At 35.1% G+C, this 17,306-nt stretch overlaps 1 protein-coding gene across 1 annotated transcript in view; it reads right to left on the bottom strand.

Moving 5' to 3' along the window:
* The window catches only part of LOC141441430 (uncharacterized), a 43,635-nt gene extending 26,465 nt beyond the window's left edge, over positions 1-17,170 (bottom strand). The window contains exons 1-16 of the mRNA XM_074106162.1: positions 16,844-17,170; positions 16,493-16,727; positions 16,045-16,201; positions 15,647-15,721; positions 14,589-14,794; positions 14,065-14,190; positions 13,551-13,686; positions 12,372-12,577; positions 10,711-10,853; positions 10,348-10,410; positions 9,787-9,899; positions 9,540-9,707; positions 9,317-9,470; positions 3,005-8,762; positions 2,321-2,495; positions 818-956 (exon numbers count right to left, since the gene is read on the bottom strand). Coding sequence (XP_073962263.1) covers positions 818-956; positions 2,321-2,495; positions 3,005-8,762; positions 9,317-9,470; positions 9,540-9,707; positions 9,787-9,899; positions 10,348-10,410; positions 10,711-10,853; positions 12,372-12,577; positions 13,551-13,686; positions 14,065-14,190; positions 14,589-14,794; positions 15,647-15,721; positions 16,045-16,201; positions 16,493-16,727; positions 16,844-16,994 — 8,005 coding nt within the window. The 5' untranslated portion in view covers positions 16,995-17,170. The remainder of the gene's footprint in view (positions 1-817; positions 957-2,320; positions 2,496-3,004; positions 8,763-9,316; positions 9,471-9,539; positions 9,708-9,786; positions 9,900-10,347; positions 10,411-10,710; positions 10,854-12,371; positions 12,578-13,550; positions 13,687-14,064; positions 14,191-14,588; positions 14,795-15,646; positions 15,722-16,044; positions 16,202-16,492; positions 16,728-16,843) is intronic.
* Between the last annotated feature and the right edge of the window lie 136 nt (positions 17,171-17,306).

The following is a 17,306-nucleotide window of genomic DNA, read 5'->3' as shown; positions in this document are numbered from 1 at the left end:
AGTCGCGGACGGACAGACAGACAGACAGACATGGCGAAACTATAAGGGTTCCGTTTTTGCCATTTTGGCTACGGAACCCAAAAACCGCATTCATGCGCAGTAGCTAGTTCATTTTGGCGAGAATAAAATCTAAGTATTTTATTTTTAATTGGTACTACAGAAAAATCTGTTCCCGTCTGTGGATCAGTCACTTTTCAAAATTACATCCATCGCTCATCATTACATAAATTGGATTTAATTAAGTAAGTAAATAAAGTTTGACCTTGGTGCGCAGCGCGTTTGTCGTTTTCCACATATATCTCGCGGCACTGTATAATGTTGGTTCTAGAACTGTTTTCATTTGTACTCCAAAAGTCGCCAGATAAACCATTTTTACATAAAACTTTTTTGCGATCGCTAAGATTTAAGCAAAAGTCGTCACTTCTAGGGACTAAGTCACTAAACTGGCAACATTGATAGCCGCTGCGGGCCCGTCGCGGGTGCGACCCACTCTCTGTGTGAATACAACGAACCGCGCGGCTCAAGCAGCGGACACGACCCGACCCGCCCACGCTTTCTGTGTGTGTTGCCCTTTATAGCTGGTAGCGACCCCTAAACTTAGTTAAAAAAAAATAAAAAACTAGCATGCGTTAATCGGGGTCCTAGAGCCCAATGGCGGGGTGAGACAATGACTCATGAAAAATATTTTTTAATTAAGGGACCACCCTTTCCACTACAAATCAAATACCCTGTAACCCTGTACCGTGTACCCGGTACCCTGGCAACTTCATGGCAATTCCAAATGATAATCGTGGTTGCCACATTATCAGCAACTTACCAAGTTCCTGTTCTCCGAACATCCGTTTCGAGTCGAGAAGGCTCTGTCGCCGACGACGCGAGTTGTCTCCGATGGAGCCGAGGGAGACTCGAGACTTTTGAGTTGACTCTAGTTGACCCTCCAACTCGGTAACTCTCCGCTGAGAATATAATTTGGTGATCAATAGAGATGATTAAGTAGAACATAGAAGTTATCGTTGTTTTCATTTTGACGGTTAAGTTAGGTTTAGGACCGGATGGACCATATTGTATACCTTTGAACGTGCGTTAAATTGACGCCCTAGAAGGCATAGAAAATACATATTTTTTCCCTATATTATTATGGGGCGGGGGGGCATAGGATGTACCGTTTATATGTACCAAAGGGTTTAGCAGGCTAAAGAAGGTCATGTGGCCCCTGTGAGGAATAGTTGAATTGGTAAATGTCAATTGTGTGTCGCCTCTGAACTGTCACAGAGATAATGTCAAAAATGTATTTTTTTTCTACTTTTTTTCAAACTTGTTTTTCTCCTAATCCATAGCAGCTAAAGCACCGAAATAAAATCACAGCTACGTGGTTTGAGTGAGAGTATACCTTACAATATTATTAATATTTTATACGTAAAAAAAATTGGCATCAATATAACATGTCACGGTTATGTATTTATTTTACTTTTAGAACGTATCTTGGACATCTTGGTGTATCAAAGTAAAGGAAATTTAAGTAATGACCCTCATTCGACCCCGGCAGTGTCCCGTCACAAAGGCAGTTATAAAGCAGGTCTACACTCTTAAGCAAATTGACAGTTTGAAATGTTGCTGTCCTGCTTATAATAGCAAAGAGTGACAAAGATAGAACTTTAATCACATGATGCGAACCCGGCTTTAAACAGTTGTCATTTATCGTAAAGTCCGAAATGTATAGGACTATTCCCAATGTATTTTTACAGATTAAATTATTAAATTGCTACGTTACAAGTAAATACAAAATAATTTAAATATCAGATTTGAATAAAAAATATCTATTTACTATCACACCATTAAACAAACATAGGAATAATCGAAGCTAAAAGAAGAGAAATAAATAAAACTATTTGTCATGGTTCATTTAGGACCCTAAGCCGTGCTTGAATTATTGTCAAATTGTAATGCCACAGATTAAGTTATGTACGACCTGAATTTTTCTAGGCAATGGAACGTGGCTGTCTCACTGTGACGTCATCCAGCGTATTTCGTAAAAAAATATAAAAAAATAAATACTCATCCAAATTCAAAATCAATGAAAATGGTATCTTAAAATAACCTATTCTTTCCAAAAATAAAATAAAAACTATAGGTTATTATTTTTGGTGCATCCCAGTTGGCGAACAAATAGCGACTTATGACGTCATAAGAGTGTATGATTGGTGGTGGCAACATCCCTATTGGATGAAACTTGCAAGATTTCACCTAAACTATTTAACAAACAAGCATTGCTAGTTAAATAAAAGTTTGTAATTATTTACAAGTTGCAAATAGTGATTACCTCTAAGAATTCTTTTTCTTCCATGAGCTCACTGGACTCCCGTTTGGTCTTGTCAAGGTCTGTGTTTAGAGTAACACACTCTTTACGCAGCGCTTCACATTTTTGTGTCAACTCTTCTATTTGTTTATTTTTAATTTTGCCAGGTGTCATACTATTTTCTTTCTCTTGTTTTAGTCTAAAATATAATCAGGTTCAGTAAAAAAATAGATGCAACGTTTTTTTTTCTATCATTAGATGGGCGAAGGATGGGCGTTTTCCAAAAAAATTTTACCCTTGATTTTTTTTAAATTTTGGAAAAAGTATGGTTTTTCCTACGCAGAATCAAGAGAACAATCGAATCCGGTCGTTTAAAAAAAGGTCCCCATTTTTTCATATAAGATTTCATGACTCAGATTTTTCACGCCCATACTAGTGTATGAAAAAAAAAAACGTCGCAAAACTGTCATGTTTTTAAACTATCGGTTTTGATTGTACTCTTGATTCTGACTAGGAAAAACCACATTTAATCCAAAATTTAAAAAAAAAAGAAAGAGTACACTTTTTTTAAAAAACGCCCAGAATACAAATATAAATTAGTCTGCAGTCTGACTACAGGAAGTAATTAAAAATCGACTGGAAGGGTTTCATTTTAGTACCGGATTGTAATAAAAAGTCAAAGTAAAAGAAAAAACTAAATCGAATTACCTGGCTATAGTCTTGCACTGTATTTCAGCAGTCTTTTCATGAGTTTTTATATTCAATTTTAATTGAGAACAGAGTTTATTGACCTCTTCAAATTGCTTCATTAAATCATCATTTTCTTCAAGAAGGGACTTGGCTTCAAGTTTTAAACTTTCAATTACACTTAAACTTTCTTTCAATGATAGGTTTAAAGACAATATTTCTGCAGTCATTTTATCTATTTCCGTTTTATTATGTTTTATCGTGTCATCAGCTTTGGCTAATTGTAATGTATTCTGTTCACTTTCGTTTTTAATCATTTCGTTGACTGATTTTAATTTTTTATTTTCATGCTCTAACCGGTTTATCGATTCTACAAGCTCAGCTATCTTGATTTTCATTTCTGAATCATTATTTTCTTGCTTTTCGTGTCGAATCTCATTTTGATACATATTTTCTTTCATAATAACTAGCTCTTGTGTTAAACTTTCTACGATGTTGACGTTAGTATTATTCTCTTCAGTTTTTTTATCATATACTTCTTTGAGCTGTTCGTGTAATGAACTTAGAGTTTCTAGTGCTTCATTTTTGATAACTAACTCACTTGTTGCATTTTTGCACAACTCATGCAGTTTTTCAATTTCAGATTTTAATTTCTCCATTTCTTCTTCATTTTCCTCTAACATAGTCTTTGATTTTGTTACATCAATCATTAAATTGTGTTTTTCTTGGGAGACCAAGTCCATCTGCTGAGACTGGTGTATCAGCTTCTCGATCAATACAGATATATTTTTATAAGCTGGCAATGACAAATCTATTTCACTTGGTGTAACAACTTTCGATTTCAATAATTTTTCACATCCTTTGGAAATAATTTCATTCAGTTCTTGATCTTTCTGGACTATATCTAGAGTGACCGCATTTGAAATTTCATGCATCTTTTCTTTTTGTGACTTCAACAAGTTATATTCTTTTTCCTTGTCTGACAATTGACATTTAATTTGACTAAGATTATTAGTAACTTTACTGAGTTCGGACGTGACTAGTTCCATGTTACCTTGTAGCTCAGAATACCGGGTCATTATTTCCAGCAAATCTGTTTGGTGTTTGGACATGACATTATCGATCAGGCTTTCAAATGTGCCCACACTAGTTAATTCAAATTCTGAGTCTAAAATATTAAGAAGTTTGTCCTTGAACATTGTTACAAGTACCGCATTTTTATTAATATCTGAACCAGTGATTTCTTTATCTAAATAAGCTAAATTAAGCCTAATTTTATTAAAAGAATTTGCAATGCTGTTGATATGATTGTCTTTATCCTTTATTTCTTCGCAAATTTTTGAGTATTCGCAGGTAATCATATCAATTTTTTCATGTAGCTCGTTCCTGGACTCTTCGAAATCTTTTAATTTATTAACGAGGTTCTCAATCTCGTTTCCGTGTTTTGCTATGAGACTGTTATACAACATCTTCATAACGTCAATTATCTTTGTTTCTTGGTTAAGGTTGGTTTCAGCGCCCGTTTTTTCAAAATAATAACTGAAACAATCTATTCTATCCAGGTCATAAGTGTCTAAACATCGATCTTTTGGAATGTCAGCTTCTTTAAGCTTCCTCGTTTTTGGACTAACTGTGCTTAATTCTTTAGGGAATGTGAAAATATTATGTTCACCCATGCTGTCGTCGAGCTCCATGCTATGGGACATTGCCATGTTACCAAGATCAAAGTGACTTTTAATTGTAGCTACGTCTTTGGATATTGTTTTGCAGTCTTCTCTGCTGGCTAGTAGTTCATTTTGGAGCGTAGATAACTTATTGAAACTCGAAGTACTCTCAGAATCACTTCTACTTCTATTAAGCGCAGAGTGCATCGATACTGGACTAGTAGAAGCGTTGTTAGAGCATTTTGAACACGTTGTTGTCACGTTTGTACATTTAACGAGTTGTTCAAATTCAGTACATTTATCTGTCAAGACTTTGTTTGCCTCTTTCAATGTGTCCAGTTCTTTTTTAAGGTCATCCGCTTCATCAATAGATTCCATTATTTGTGTAGACAGGAGATCATTTTCTTCTTGTAGTTTGCTGAATTCATTGAGTTTCTTAGTTAATTGATCTATTTCGAACAATTTTAAATTATAATTTTTTTCCAAAGTATTCATTTTTATGACCAATTTATCATTATCAATGATGTCCGCATTAAGGTCATAGCATTTCTTTTCGAAATCAGCGTTTTGTAGTTTAACTTCAAGTAATTCTTCAGTAAGTAATTTTATTTGTTCTGTCACTTCTTTATCCGTCGCTAACATATTTTTACTGCCACAATTCTTACACAATTCGCCACTGGATTGGATATTATCTTCTAATGTCTCAATTACAGGACTTCTGTTTTGCTTGATTGGACTGCTTTGTGCATCGATTTTTTGGATATCAGATTTCACACTGTCAGTCCCATCTTCAATCTTTTTGTGAAGCTTACAATTTTCTTCTTTCAATGATATAAATTTTTCAGTTAATTTTTGATTTTCTATAGACAATATTTGCAACTGAGTATGCAAGATATTTGGATCTATTGTTGGTATTAAATCAGTATTGATTTCAGTGTCTAAAAAGACTTGCGTGCCGTCAAGACCAGTTTGATCTTGCACTAATAAAGTATTATCAGCAGATGCAAGAGTGACGTTAGTATCAAGCATTAAGAGATCACTATCTAAAGTTGACTCGTCTCTGAAGTTTGATGCGGAACTATTTCTGTCCAAAACTTCAGGTAAGGAATACCGTTTGATACTGGTTTCTAATCTAGTTGCCATAGATGTGCTTTTCAATATTAAGCTAAGTTCTTGCAGCGATTTCTTGAATGCAGGTAAATCTCTTTGGCAAACACTGTGAAATCTGTTGTTATGATGCTGTAAAACTTTAACTTGAGATTTCAGTAATTTGTTTTCTGCGTAAGTTGTGGCCGTTAGTGTTGATAAATTTGTTCTGTGGTTAGATATCTTTTTCTGTAGTTCATGGGCTGGTTCCACAAGTAATTTGAGTTCTTTACGGATTTCCTCTTGCTCCTTGAGTAGATTAACATTAACTAATTGAAGAAAATCTAACTTTGTCTTTAAATCCATATTTTCTTCTAGAGCTATTTCTTTTTCGGCTAGTAATTTATCGCAATCACAAGGATGAGTTTGAGTTTCAACACTTATGGCTTCAAAATTAACAGTAGAACTTGAAGGTGTTTCAGATTTAAGACAGCTTTCACTTGGATTGATAGTATCTATTATTGTGTTGCAACATAAAGTCAATAGGCTTTGTGGCGAAGAATTCCCTTGCTCCACTAAAATATTCGTGAGTGATTTTCGACCAGTCAGCTGGTGGTTTTCTGAAACGCTTGATACTTGACCTAAGCTGTATGTTTCATTACTATCTTTCTGCGAACATTGTGACTGAAGTTCAATATTTGCTGCTTGCAGTTCCATAATTTGCATCTTCATAGATTCTTCCAGAGCAGCGAAGTCGTTGGTCCATTTACTGCATTTAAGTTCCAAACTTTCTATAAGTTCAAGTTTATTTCTTAATTCTACATGTACATTCTTAAGAATTTCGTCGCCTTTTAACAAATCATTAGATAATTTGTGATTGACTATTTTAGTTTCATTCAGTTCAGCAATTAACAGTTTGTTTTCATTTTCAGTGCGAGAAAGGTTTTCCATAATTTCCTTACTTAGTTTTTGCAACTGATCTAACTTTTGTTTGGTTTCTTCAAGTTCTTTAGCATAGATATCGTTAGTAGATGTTTGACATTTAAGTGATGAAATTTTGTCTTCAACTTTGTCTAACAATTGTAGAATATTTCTGTAAACATCAGCACTGTTTAATGATACGTCATTTTGAATTTCTAGTTTATCCATCAAATTAGCTGCCACTGTATAAATGTTATCCAAAATCTGGTTTCGATTTTTCACAGTTTCATCAAGTGTTTTTGAGATTTTTTGTAATTCTATATAATTTTCATCTAGCATACTTTCTCTTTTGCTAGCATTATTTTTTAGTTTTATTATTTCTTCCTCTTTACTTAGTAAGAGTTCATCAAATCTTGTTTGATTGGTGTTTGCTAGTAGATTTTCAATCTCTTTTTTTGATCTCAAATCTTGTTGTAAAATTTCTTCTATCCGAGAAAGAAGGTCACTTTCTTGGTCTCGGATTCTTTCATTTAAAACCCGTACTTCAGTGGTTAAATTTGATTTTTCATTGTTTAACTGTCCGAGTTCATTTTGAAGTAGCTCTGCATCTTCTTTAAGCTGAATTATCTCTTGATTTAGGATTGATTTATCATTTTGTATTTTATTTTTGTCTTGAGTTAAGGTTTCAACTTTATCTCGAAGCTTTTCAATTTCATGTTCTAATTTGCTGTTATTGACCACAGCGGATTCTTTTTGCGAAATCACTTCTTTTGCTGTTACCTCTGCTACGGTCAGCTGTTCATACATTGTGCTAAAAATGGCTACTGAGTCATCAATTATCTCTGATTCCACACAAACATCACCAGTCAACACCGAAAGAACTCGCTGTAGTTTGAAAGCAGCCGATTTAAAATTACACAATGTATCTTGAGATTCCGCCTGTTTGCTGCTAAGAGAAGAAATAAGATTGTCTTTGGCCATCAATTCGTTTTTTAAGTTAGATATCTGGTTATCTTTCATGGTCACTTCTTCTTGCAATTCGGTGTGTTTGCTGTTAAGAGAAGTTATTAAATTATCCTTGGAGTGGACTTCGGATTTCAAGTCAGATATTAAGTTGTCTTTCAAAAGTATAACATTTTGCAATCCGCACAATTCATCTTTTTCTTTATGTAGTATAGTGAGATTATTTTTAAAGTCATTTAAATTTTGTAAGAGTGTATCGTGGTGTTCATTAAAATCTCGTAACTGACAATGGTATCCTTCATTTTGTTTCTGTAACTCAATATTTGTTTTCTCAGTTTCATGTTTTTGTTTATCAGCAATAATTAATTTCTCAGACAGGTCATCTTTACTTTTTACCAAATTTTCATTTTCTTGAATTAACTTATTGATAATATTCATATTTTCATCAAGTTGTTCCTTGGATTTCTGAACTTCTTCGACAAGCTTATTGGTTTGTTCTTCTTTTGCTTGAAGTTGAGATGTTTTAGAGTGAAGCTCCGATTTAAGATTAACTATTTCCTTAGTCCGCGTTTCTAGTGCAATTTTAAAAGATTGAATAATATTTTTCATGTTTTCATTATTAGCAATAAACGTTTCTTCATGAGCGAGCATAGACTCCAGTAAATTGTCGCTAATATTAAGATCAGCACTGCTATTTTTCTCAATAAGTTTGGATTGTAACTCTTGAATCAGATTGTTATACGATTGCATGTCGCTATTTGCCGTTTCCAAGTTTTGTTTTTGGGTTTTAATAGTAGAATTTAATATTTCTATGGACGTTTTAAGCATAGAATTTTCTTCCACGTTGTGTTCCAGCGTGGTATCAGATCGAAAAATTTGCTCACGGAGCTCTCTACAAGTCGATTCAAGAGATTCAATTGTATCTTTTTGCTGTAGAAGATTACTTTCTAAGTGTGCAATAACTTCGTTTTTGTAATTTATCTGTGCATTCATGTCAGTGACTAGCTCTTGCAATGGCACAGGTGTTTCGCCGGTATTCGAAGTGTCTATACTGCTATCGTGATCACTGACAAGAGATATGTCCTTTGACAAATCCATGAAATCGAACTCTTTGTCTAACGTTCTAGATAAAGATTTTCCTGAAACTACACAAAGCAATTTATTTAAATTAGTATATTCAATTATCACAATGCAATAAAAAAAACAGAATTAGGCGAACTAGATTGACAGCTGAAAATGTTACCAGACGTAGCAAAAAAATAATAGGCATAGGTATATGTTTATACAAATATATCGATATAATCTTGTGTAGACGCGGAATGGAAATGTTTGTCACTTTCAGACGTTATTTTCATTACTTTAAGCCTAAAAACGACAAAAAGGATAACAATAAATCTTAAAAAATCAATAACGTAACGAAGATTTCACAATAACGGAAATAAATCCGAGCAAACAGGTGGCAGTTAAATCGAATGACATATATCAAATGTCAATAAAACACAATGCGGGATGACGTCAGTCTTTACCGATGTTCAACATTTTTTCCCCAAAATTTTCAAATAAAAGATTTATTTTATTATTATTTTGAATTAAGTTTTTTTATATCGATATTACAGCACTGTTGAAACTATGGCAACATTTGTGTGTATGAACTGTAAAGTTAGGTTCGCCTAATTCTGGACTCGAGTATAGGACATACCATAGTCTTTTGTTTTTTTGGTGTTTGTTTGTTCATTTAAAAGGCACAATAGTTCCTCTTCTCGAAGTTTAGCTTTCGTTTTCAGGGTCTCATAAGAAACTTCAAGGTCTGTTATTTTTGTGTTATATTCTTTACATAGAACCTCCAAAGCCTCCTAAACAAAAAAAAAAATCTTAGTACAGGTCTGTCTGCTGCATAAAATTGTTACTGACTATAAACTCACCTTTGCAGTCGAAACAGTTTTGATTTCATTTTCTGTCTGTGTTATCTTATATTTTAATACTTCGAATTCAGAATCTTTTTCTAGGCTTACATCACTTAATTTTTTCAGGTTCTCTTCCAAACTGGCTATAGTGGCAGCGCTTTTTTCTAACTTCTCCATATATTCTACCTATACGTTTTCAGGAAATTGGTATAATATTAGCAATTTTATAAGGTCGATATGATAAAAAGAGCAAAAAGATACTCACAACATCAGGATTATACATTTTCTCTCTATTTGTTAATTCAACAATATCTTTAAGATTCTTTTCTGCAGCTTTCGCATTCTTTCTTAATACACACGGCGGAGTTTTCGATGCATCTAAAATATTTAAAAAACATAGTAGAAAAAGGTAAAAAAAAAACAATCTTATGTGAAACGTAATTTTCTAAAAAAGAAATAGCAAAGTCGTACGCTGTAAAAAATCCTGCAGCTTTGATCTAATTATTATTCCGCAATTAAAGAAGGAATGAGCTCAAGACCATTTTTACACAAGGGTATGAAATGAAATGATAGCTGACAATGGGAGTGTGTGTTAATAAATAACAATGGCGAAGTACTTGTTGATCGAATTTTATCCGTATATTTTTCCGAAAGGCAGCTCAATAGCCCGAGAAAAGTATACGACAAAAATGAACAGACGCCGTCGACACAGTCGAACAGGACGAAGTCTAATGAAAATCTCATACTCAAACCGTTTTCAAACTACTACAAGTTTGACGGTACAAAGAGAAAAAGTAAGTTGTATAAGCAGTTTCATTGTACTCACTATAACATTTGTGGTATGGTGAGCAACGTGAAGTGTTGGACGTGTTTTCTTCCTCGTCACTGTCTGCAAGAAAAAAAAAACGATCTAATGCATTGAGAGCCCCAATGAATAGGCCAGCGTTTTTTGCGACATAGCACCATCAGTTGCGCACGAGCATGTAAATTAAGTTGGTTAAAAAAAGGATATAATGCATTATTGTTATGTTTATGGGCGGTGGTGATCTCTTACCATCAGGAGACTTTCTTGCTCGTTTGCCATCCAGTCGAATAAAAAAAAAAATGTCGACGAACAAAACACGGTAGGACTTTTAAACATAGAATTCTACGTTATTATGCCCTTACAGACATAATAACAGGTACTTACCGAGGTCAATGATCTCGTCACTGAAGTTAACCTTTTTGTCTTTAGGTGGTGGTGTTATCATGGCTGTCTCTTCTGATACCGGTTCTAACTGAGTTGGTCTTTGTATGGGTTGGAAATCCCTTGCATTCGGTAAAGACATAGGGCTGTAAAAGAGAGTTGATATCCTAAATAACTGCAGAATAACACGCCCATTGTGCCAGACTACACTGCACATAACAAATCTAACAGGCTGATTATATTTAGGCGCTGAAACAATGCGGCAGATTATTATTTTCATGGTTTTTAGGAATCTATTAAATTTTTTGTTATAAACCTTTCATAAAACATATCTCAAGAGAGTTTTAAATATAGTTCTATAATCTTCTAATTTATGTTGAAAATAGCCTGAATGGGTTCGAGAAAAGTATGGTACGGCCGCGCCTTTGGTTTTGTTTTGCTCGACTTGGCGGGGGCACTGCCGTGCCCCCAGATACTATACGATACGGTATAGTCAACCATACCGTATGGTCAAAGTCTAAGAACTTAAAGTCACTAAACTCGGCCGTCTAGACAGAGCAACGATGAGGTGCGGTGCGGGGGAGAGCGGCGTGGCCCCGCCCACTCCGACGTTCAGTGCGCGATGGTACTGGCTGCGAAGTGTCGCAATTTTTCGTGAATATAATTTAATAATTGTTCCGATACAGGAGTGGCCAATTTATTATAAATGCGTTGTACATGTGAAGTATACGACTGTATGTCAACGTCGTACAGCCGTAATGATGGACAATTGAGATTCCATAAATTACGTAAAATAAAATCCCCCGGTCTGTCCGTTAAGTGTACGTATTCGTACTACGTAATTACTACCTATTAAAAAAAATGTTTACGAGGATCTTTTAGACAATAAAGGGGATGCTACACGGTTGCCAACAAGCCTCCGACGGCCAGGCGCGGTGCGGTGCGGGGCGGGGCGCGGCGCAGACTGTGAGCGGATGCTTGCTAGGCGGCATTATCAAAAAGAAACAGAACGCCACCGCCGCGCGGCAATTCGCTTTTTAATTACCGACAATCGCGACTCGGTATAAGTGTGAACTAAGGCATCGATATTAAGTAATATTATATCTACTTACAAACTAAACAAAATTACGACTTCATCGTATTACTTCTTTTATTCATCATCATCATCATTATTACGACTTCACAAAAAATGTTTAGAACCCCTTCTTCTGTGACCTTCTAGAGTCCAATGTTATCCTGAATGGACTATAGGCTGTATTGAATGCAGGTACATAATTAAACCCACATTAATTTATACATACCTTATTATATGAACGTAGGTACTTGTATATTACTTTTTTGTGACAACCCTGATACACTTCCAGTGTCTAGCCGATTGTCGGCAGTTCGCGCTCAGACAAAGAACATTAACCACTGTACATTTTCTTACACTGTGGTATGGTATAGTATTGACGACCTTGCTTCATCTTGATTAAATAAGGCACACCACAACTTAAAATAACTAAATAAATAAAGTATAGTATCCATAGTACAAGCTTTGCTTAGTTTGGGATTAGGTAAATTGGACTCAACAATGCCCCTAGGTAATTTATTTTTTTATGTACACTTTGTTGTGTCAGGTATTGATTCTGGTTACTGTACCCCATAAGATCAACTCAACTTACTTGTATTTCAAAGTGGGGGTACAAAACTTCGGTACAGAAATTTCTTTGTCTTCATCCACGACGTGCAGAGTGGAGATAGTGACGCGACGCGGCGCGCACCAAGTCTTGCGACGGCACCCGCCAATGTCCACGCTTCGTTGCCCAAAACCGTTCAGTATCATCTTCTGAAGACTCGATATCTGTTTCATCAGGTTGCGGTTGTCTTGCTGTGTACAAAATCCATACTTAATATATAAATGCGAAAGTGTGTGTTTGTGAATTTGTATGTTTGTGTGTTTGTATGTTTGTCCGCCTTTCACGTCGAAACGGAGCGACGGATCGACGTGATTTTTGGCATAAAGATAGTTTATGGGCCCAAGAGTGACATAGGCTACTTTTTATCCCGGCAAAATGCACAGTTTTCGAGGTGACACCGTTCGATAAGCAAATTCCACGCGGGCGAAGCCGCGGGTAAAAGCTAGTGTGGGAATAAATTAGTGAGCACCGGATTGCAGCAGCAATTAGTTTGTGGTCACCTACTGGGTTAGGTTAATAACCGGTCAAGTGCGTGTCGGGCCATGCGCAGTGAATGGCTCCATACTAAAGGTACTGTTACACATGCACATGCTAGTTACTAGCACGAAAGCATGCTACTATTGAGCAAATTCTACCTACTAGCATGTTTATAGGACATGTGCTACTATTAAGCATGCTTTTTTAATGGCATACAGGTACTGCGGGTACTAGCATGCTTATTACCTTTAACAGTACCTTTAGTACTTTTAGATCTGGAAATGTCTCAATATTAAATTTTGATCTACTATTCCTTGTTAACTTAAAAAATCTACTTGGCTGTGTGGTTTTTAATTTTGATCCATAATATGTACTACATTGAAATTTACTCTTACCTAAAATGAGCACTTTAAAGCTTAATATTTTTGTCTCTCAATAAGTTCTGCCATTCTAAAGCAAATTAATAATGGGTTGGCTATCCAGATAAAAATGTCGCACGGCGTGGCGTCACGCTTAATTTTAACTATATATCTTCATATTTTTTTAATTGACAAAAGAAAAAATATATTGTGTCCCTTGTTTTCTAATAACCTATCTGATGGATTGAATAGAACTTTGTAGGACACACGCGTATAACAACACTGGAAGTTAATATTATGCTCTATGAATCATAAACTATGATTATACCTCAATGAGATTTTTAGTTGCCAGTTCAGATTGCAATCTGGAGAGTTGTTTGGTCAAGTCCTGTAACTTGGTTGCGTCAGTAGCAACCGCATTAACCTCAGGCTTGTTCTTGATCGCTTTGGCTCTATTGGCGAACCTGGAAAAAAATATATGTAAATTTTATAATATAGCATGGAGAACAGATGGCCATCCATCCCAGACATCCCACTGAAAGGCACAGGCCTCCCCTCAGAATGAGAGGGCTTGGGCAGTAGTTCCCACGCGGGCCCAGTGCGGATTGGGAACTTCACACACACCATTAAATTGCTTCGCAGGTTTGTGCAGGTTTCCTCACAATGTTTTCCTTCACCGTAAAGCTCGTGGTGAATTTAAAATGTAAAAATGGCCGTTGGAGCCGAAATGTTTTCGGATGGAGACTGCAGGTCGACAAGCGCAGCGTATAACGTCCACCCACGGGATAGACAGATTACATTTTCAACACTTTAAAAAAAAGGTAAAGAGAGATTGAGCTTACTGTAAGGTTGAAATGGTCTCCTCGATGGCAGCGGGCGTCACGGCACAAATGATGCTAGTCTTAGCGTTGCCGCCGAGCGAGTTCTGTAAGATCCGGGTCAGCTTACTGTCTCGGTAATTTGCGTGCCTAGAAAATAAGGTGCAAGATACATAAATTAGAGGACTTCAACAAGAAAATAAAAAAATAAAAATAAGCAAAAAATGCATAATGCAGTTCACCAACCCACAATGTAATGGTACATTTTTATAAGTTTAAACAAGCCGCAGCTCGCAGCGGTTGCCAAGCCAACGTACATTCTACAAGTTGGCGCTCCCACGCCGCGGTTCACTTAGCGGGTCTGGTGACCAGGCCCGGTATGCAATCTCTAATTTCGAACCAGAATAACATATGCTAATCAGTACTGTATGTATTATGTTGTACAGACTCAGCTGCTCTAGAAGTCCAAGGCAAATGCAAGGTGTAAGTTGCTTAATCTCCATCATTGATATGATAGCAAGCCTGTTTTAATTATTGTTGGTACATACTTGTGCGGATCTTCAGAAAGCTGTTTGATGACGAGGGCAAGTACTGAGAGTGACTTGTTGATGTGAGTCCCTTCCTTGAATGCCTTGCCAGTAGCTCCTGTTTGGCCAGATCTCTCTGACCCAGCCAAATCCACCAAGTTTAGAATGGACACATTGACAGAACCAGCTATCTCTTCGCCTTCAATGTGCTCTCGGGACTCTATTGTCTGTTGAGTTTTTTAAACATTTCATTTTTAATAAAAGCTGTTTTGCTAATTGTTCTTCTTGTTGACTATATGTTAGTGTCAGAAAGTGGCTTAAAATAAACTTGCAATTGCAAAATTTCAAGCAAATAGAATATGATGTGAAGTTAAATAAAAGCTTGTGAAAACAATGTTTGTTTATTAAATCACGCAACAAAACTTGAAATCATATTGGACATAGTTCAGCAAAAAGGATCCAAAGCACTGTCATTTTATTCTTTAAATTGGCTTTTGTTCCTACTGACAGTAGATACAAAATTAAAAAACGAATCATATTCTTATGATTACCTACATTTTTTTTTTATCATTAAAAAACGAATCAAGCACAAAATTGTGACACAGGAACAAAATAATTACTGACAGGTAACTCTAGTTACTTTAGTAACAATTACGCAAAGAAAAAAGGAAGAGAATTTAAAAATTAACTGAGAAAGAATAAAAATAGCTTATTTCTTTTTCAGCATGCATTATTTACAACTAAAGAACTAATTTACTAACAAAAAGATTTAAAAAACAGATACTATACTAAGTCTAGAATTAAGTAGGTATTAATGTAAAAGCTACCATGTAAAATAAGCATAAAAGCCATTTTTTTTTTTTTTTTTTTATTTATTGCTAGTTGCCAAAAGCAAGTGAGTGGTTATGGATATCATTCTTCAAGTTGACATATCTTATAAACTAAAATAACACTGGTTGTATCCATCAATCATTGTGTTTAACAACCAAATATTGCTGTCATTTTGATGTTGTTATAAACGGTTTTGACTGTATATTGATCTGAGATGAGTTTATTTAAATAATTTGAGTCACACTTACTATTTGGAATATTGAATGGGATCGGCTACTTTCTTCATTCATATTAGTTGCACCAATCTGCCTGTTAACTTCACCCTAAAAAATATTAAGCAGATTGTACAAGTGACAAATAAAACAAACATATTACATGATTTGGATGACAGCTGGATTAATTATGAGTAATTTTATGAAAATTAACTTAATACATAATATAGGTATGTCTTATCCCATTGATTATTCTTAACACAAAATAATTTTCAGTTTACAAATTATGAGTACAGCCTTTATTCGGCCAAGTAAAACACATGGTACACATTAAATGTGAAACAAACAAAGCAGCAAAGTACAAATCCATTTATTTTGGTACAAATCTTGAGCGAGGTTGATACAAGTTTATATAAAATTGTAGGTTTTCTTACCTCTCTCATAATCTCCATGACTTCTTCTGGTGAGGAGGTGAACTTTTCCGTTGCATCAACCTTCACTCCATTTAAGGTTTCCCGCACTCTTATTTTGTCATTTTCCCCATTAAGCAAGTCTTTAAGGGTCTCATTATAAATCTCAATATATGATACTCTGGAATGTTAATAAAGCAAAAGTTAATTATTAACTTTCACACTTTCAAGGTAGAAAGTTACTACACATAAGTAACACCAGTAAAATTATTACTTGTTCAATTATGAAAAAATGGCAATTAGAATTTAAGTTAACTTACTAGTTTCAGTTTTCAGAAGCTAATGATGTGAGTGAATTTAAATTGAATTAACAAAGGTTTGTATTGTACTGATATGAAATTTAGACACATGAGAATTTACAGATACCGATGATAGGTAGAAAAATCAAATGGCATACAAAAATTATTTATACCTGACTAAAAAATCCCTATCCGGTATGGATTTGATTTCCGCAAATAGGTTCAGCACAGCCAACTCAATGATACCCGGAGAGTTTTCTGTACCAGACATAGTATAAGTCTTTCCTGAAGAAGTCTGTCCATAGGCAAATATTGTACCATTGAAACCAGCAATAGCTGCTTCCACAATTGGCTTTGCAACATCTTTGTAGACATCTGCGGTCTTGGTTTTTTCATCGTAAACTTTATCTGTAAGCAATCGGGTAAAAATCCATGCTTGTTTCACTTTCTGCTGGCTCATTAGAATAACAATAGAGCCTTGAAATATCAATGACAAGGTAACCCCAAATAAACATTTCACTTACCAAAGGTGAATTGTAAGCCTGATTCCTTCCCGCTAGCATCGAGCTGGTACAATGTATTGTTTTTGACTCTCCATTGAAACGAGAGCTTGTTCTCTATTTCACGAGCAATCAGGGGTCTAACTTTGACAACAACTTTTATATTGTCACTCATTTCTTTTAAATATTAATGGCATGTACGAATAATAACTTCTTCATTGAGGAACACTAAGCTTCCACACATGCATGGTACATTTTCATAGAACTCCGCTTTCTTATTAATTTTTATTTTGTTGTACATAAACAGACCGCCACGAAAATAACCGACATTAAGAAAATTTTCAAATAAAAAAAGTACTTTCATTACTCGTTCTCGTTGAATTTCAAGGCTTGTTCGGATACTTATAAACTTATGATTTTAAAAATACACGAAAATTGTGAAAACAAAGTAAGAGTTGAAGTTTCACCAAGTTATTTTACAAATTAA

The sequence above is a fragment of the Choristoneura fumiferana genome, chromosome 2, assembly GCF_025370935.1.
Source record: "Choristoneura fumiferana chromosome 2, NRCan_CFum_1, whole genome shotgun sequence".
NCBI classification, from domain to species: domain Eukaryota; kingdom Metazoa; phylum Arthropoda; class Insecta; order Lepidoptera; family Tortricidae; genus Choristoneura; species Choristoneura fumiferana.
This window is presented reverse-complemented; position numbering and strand designations above follow the sequence as displayed.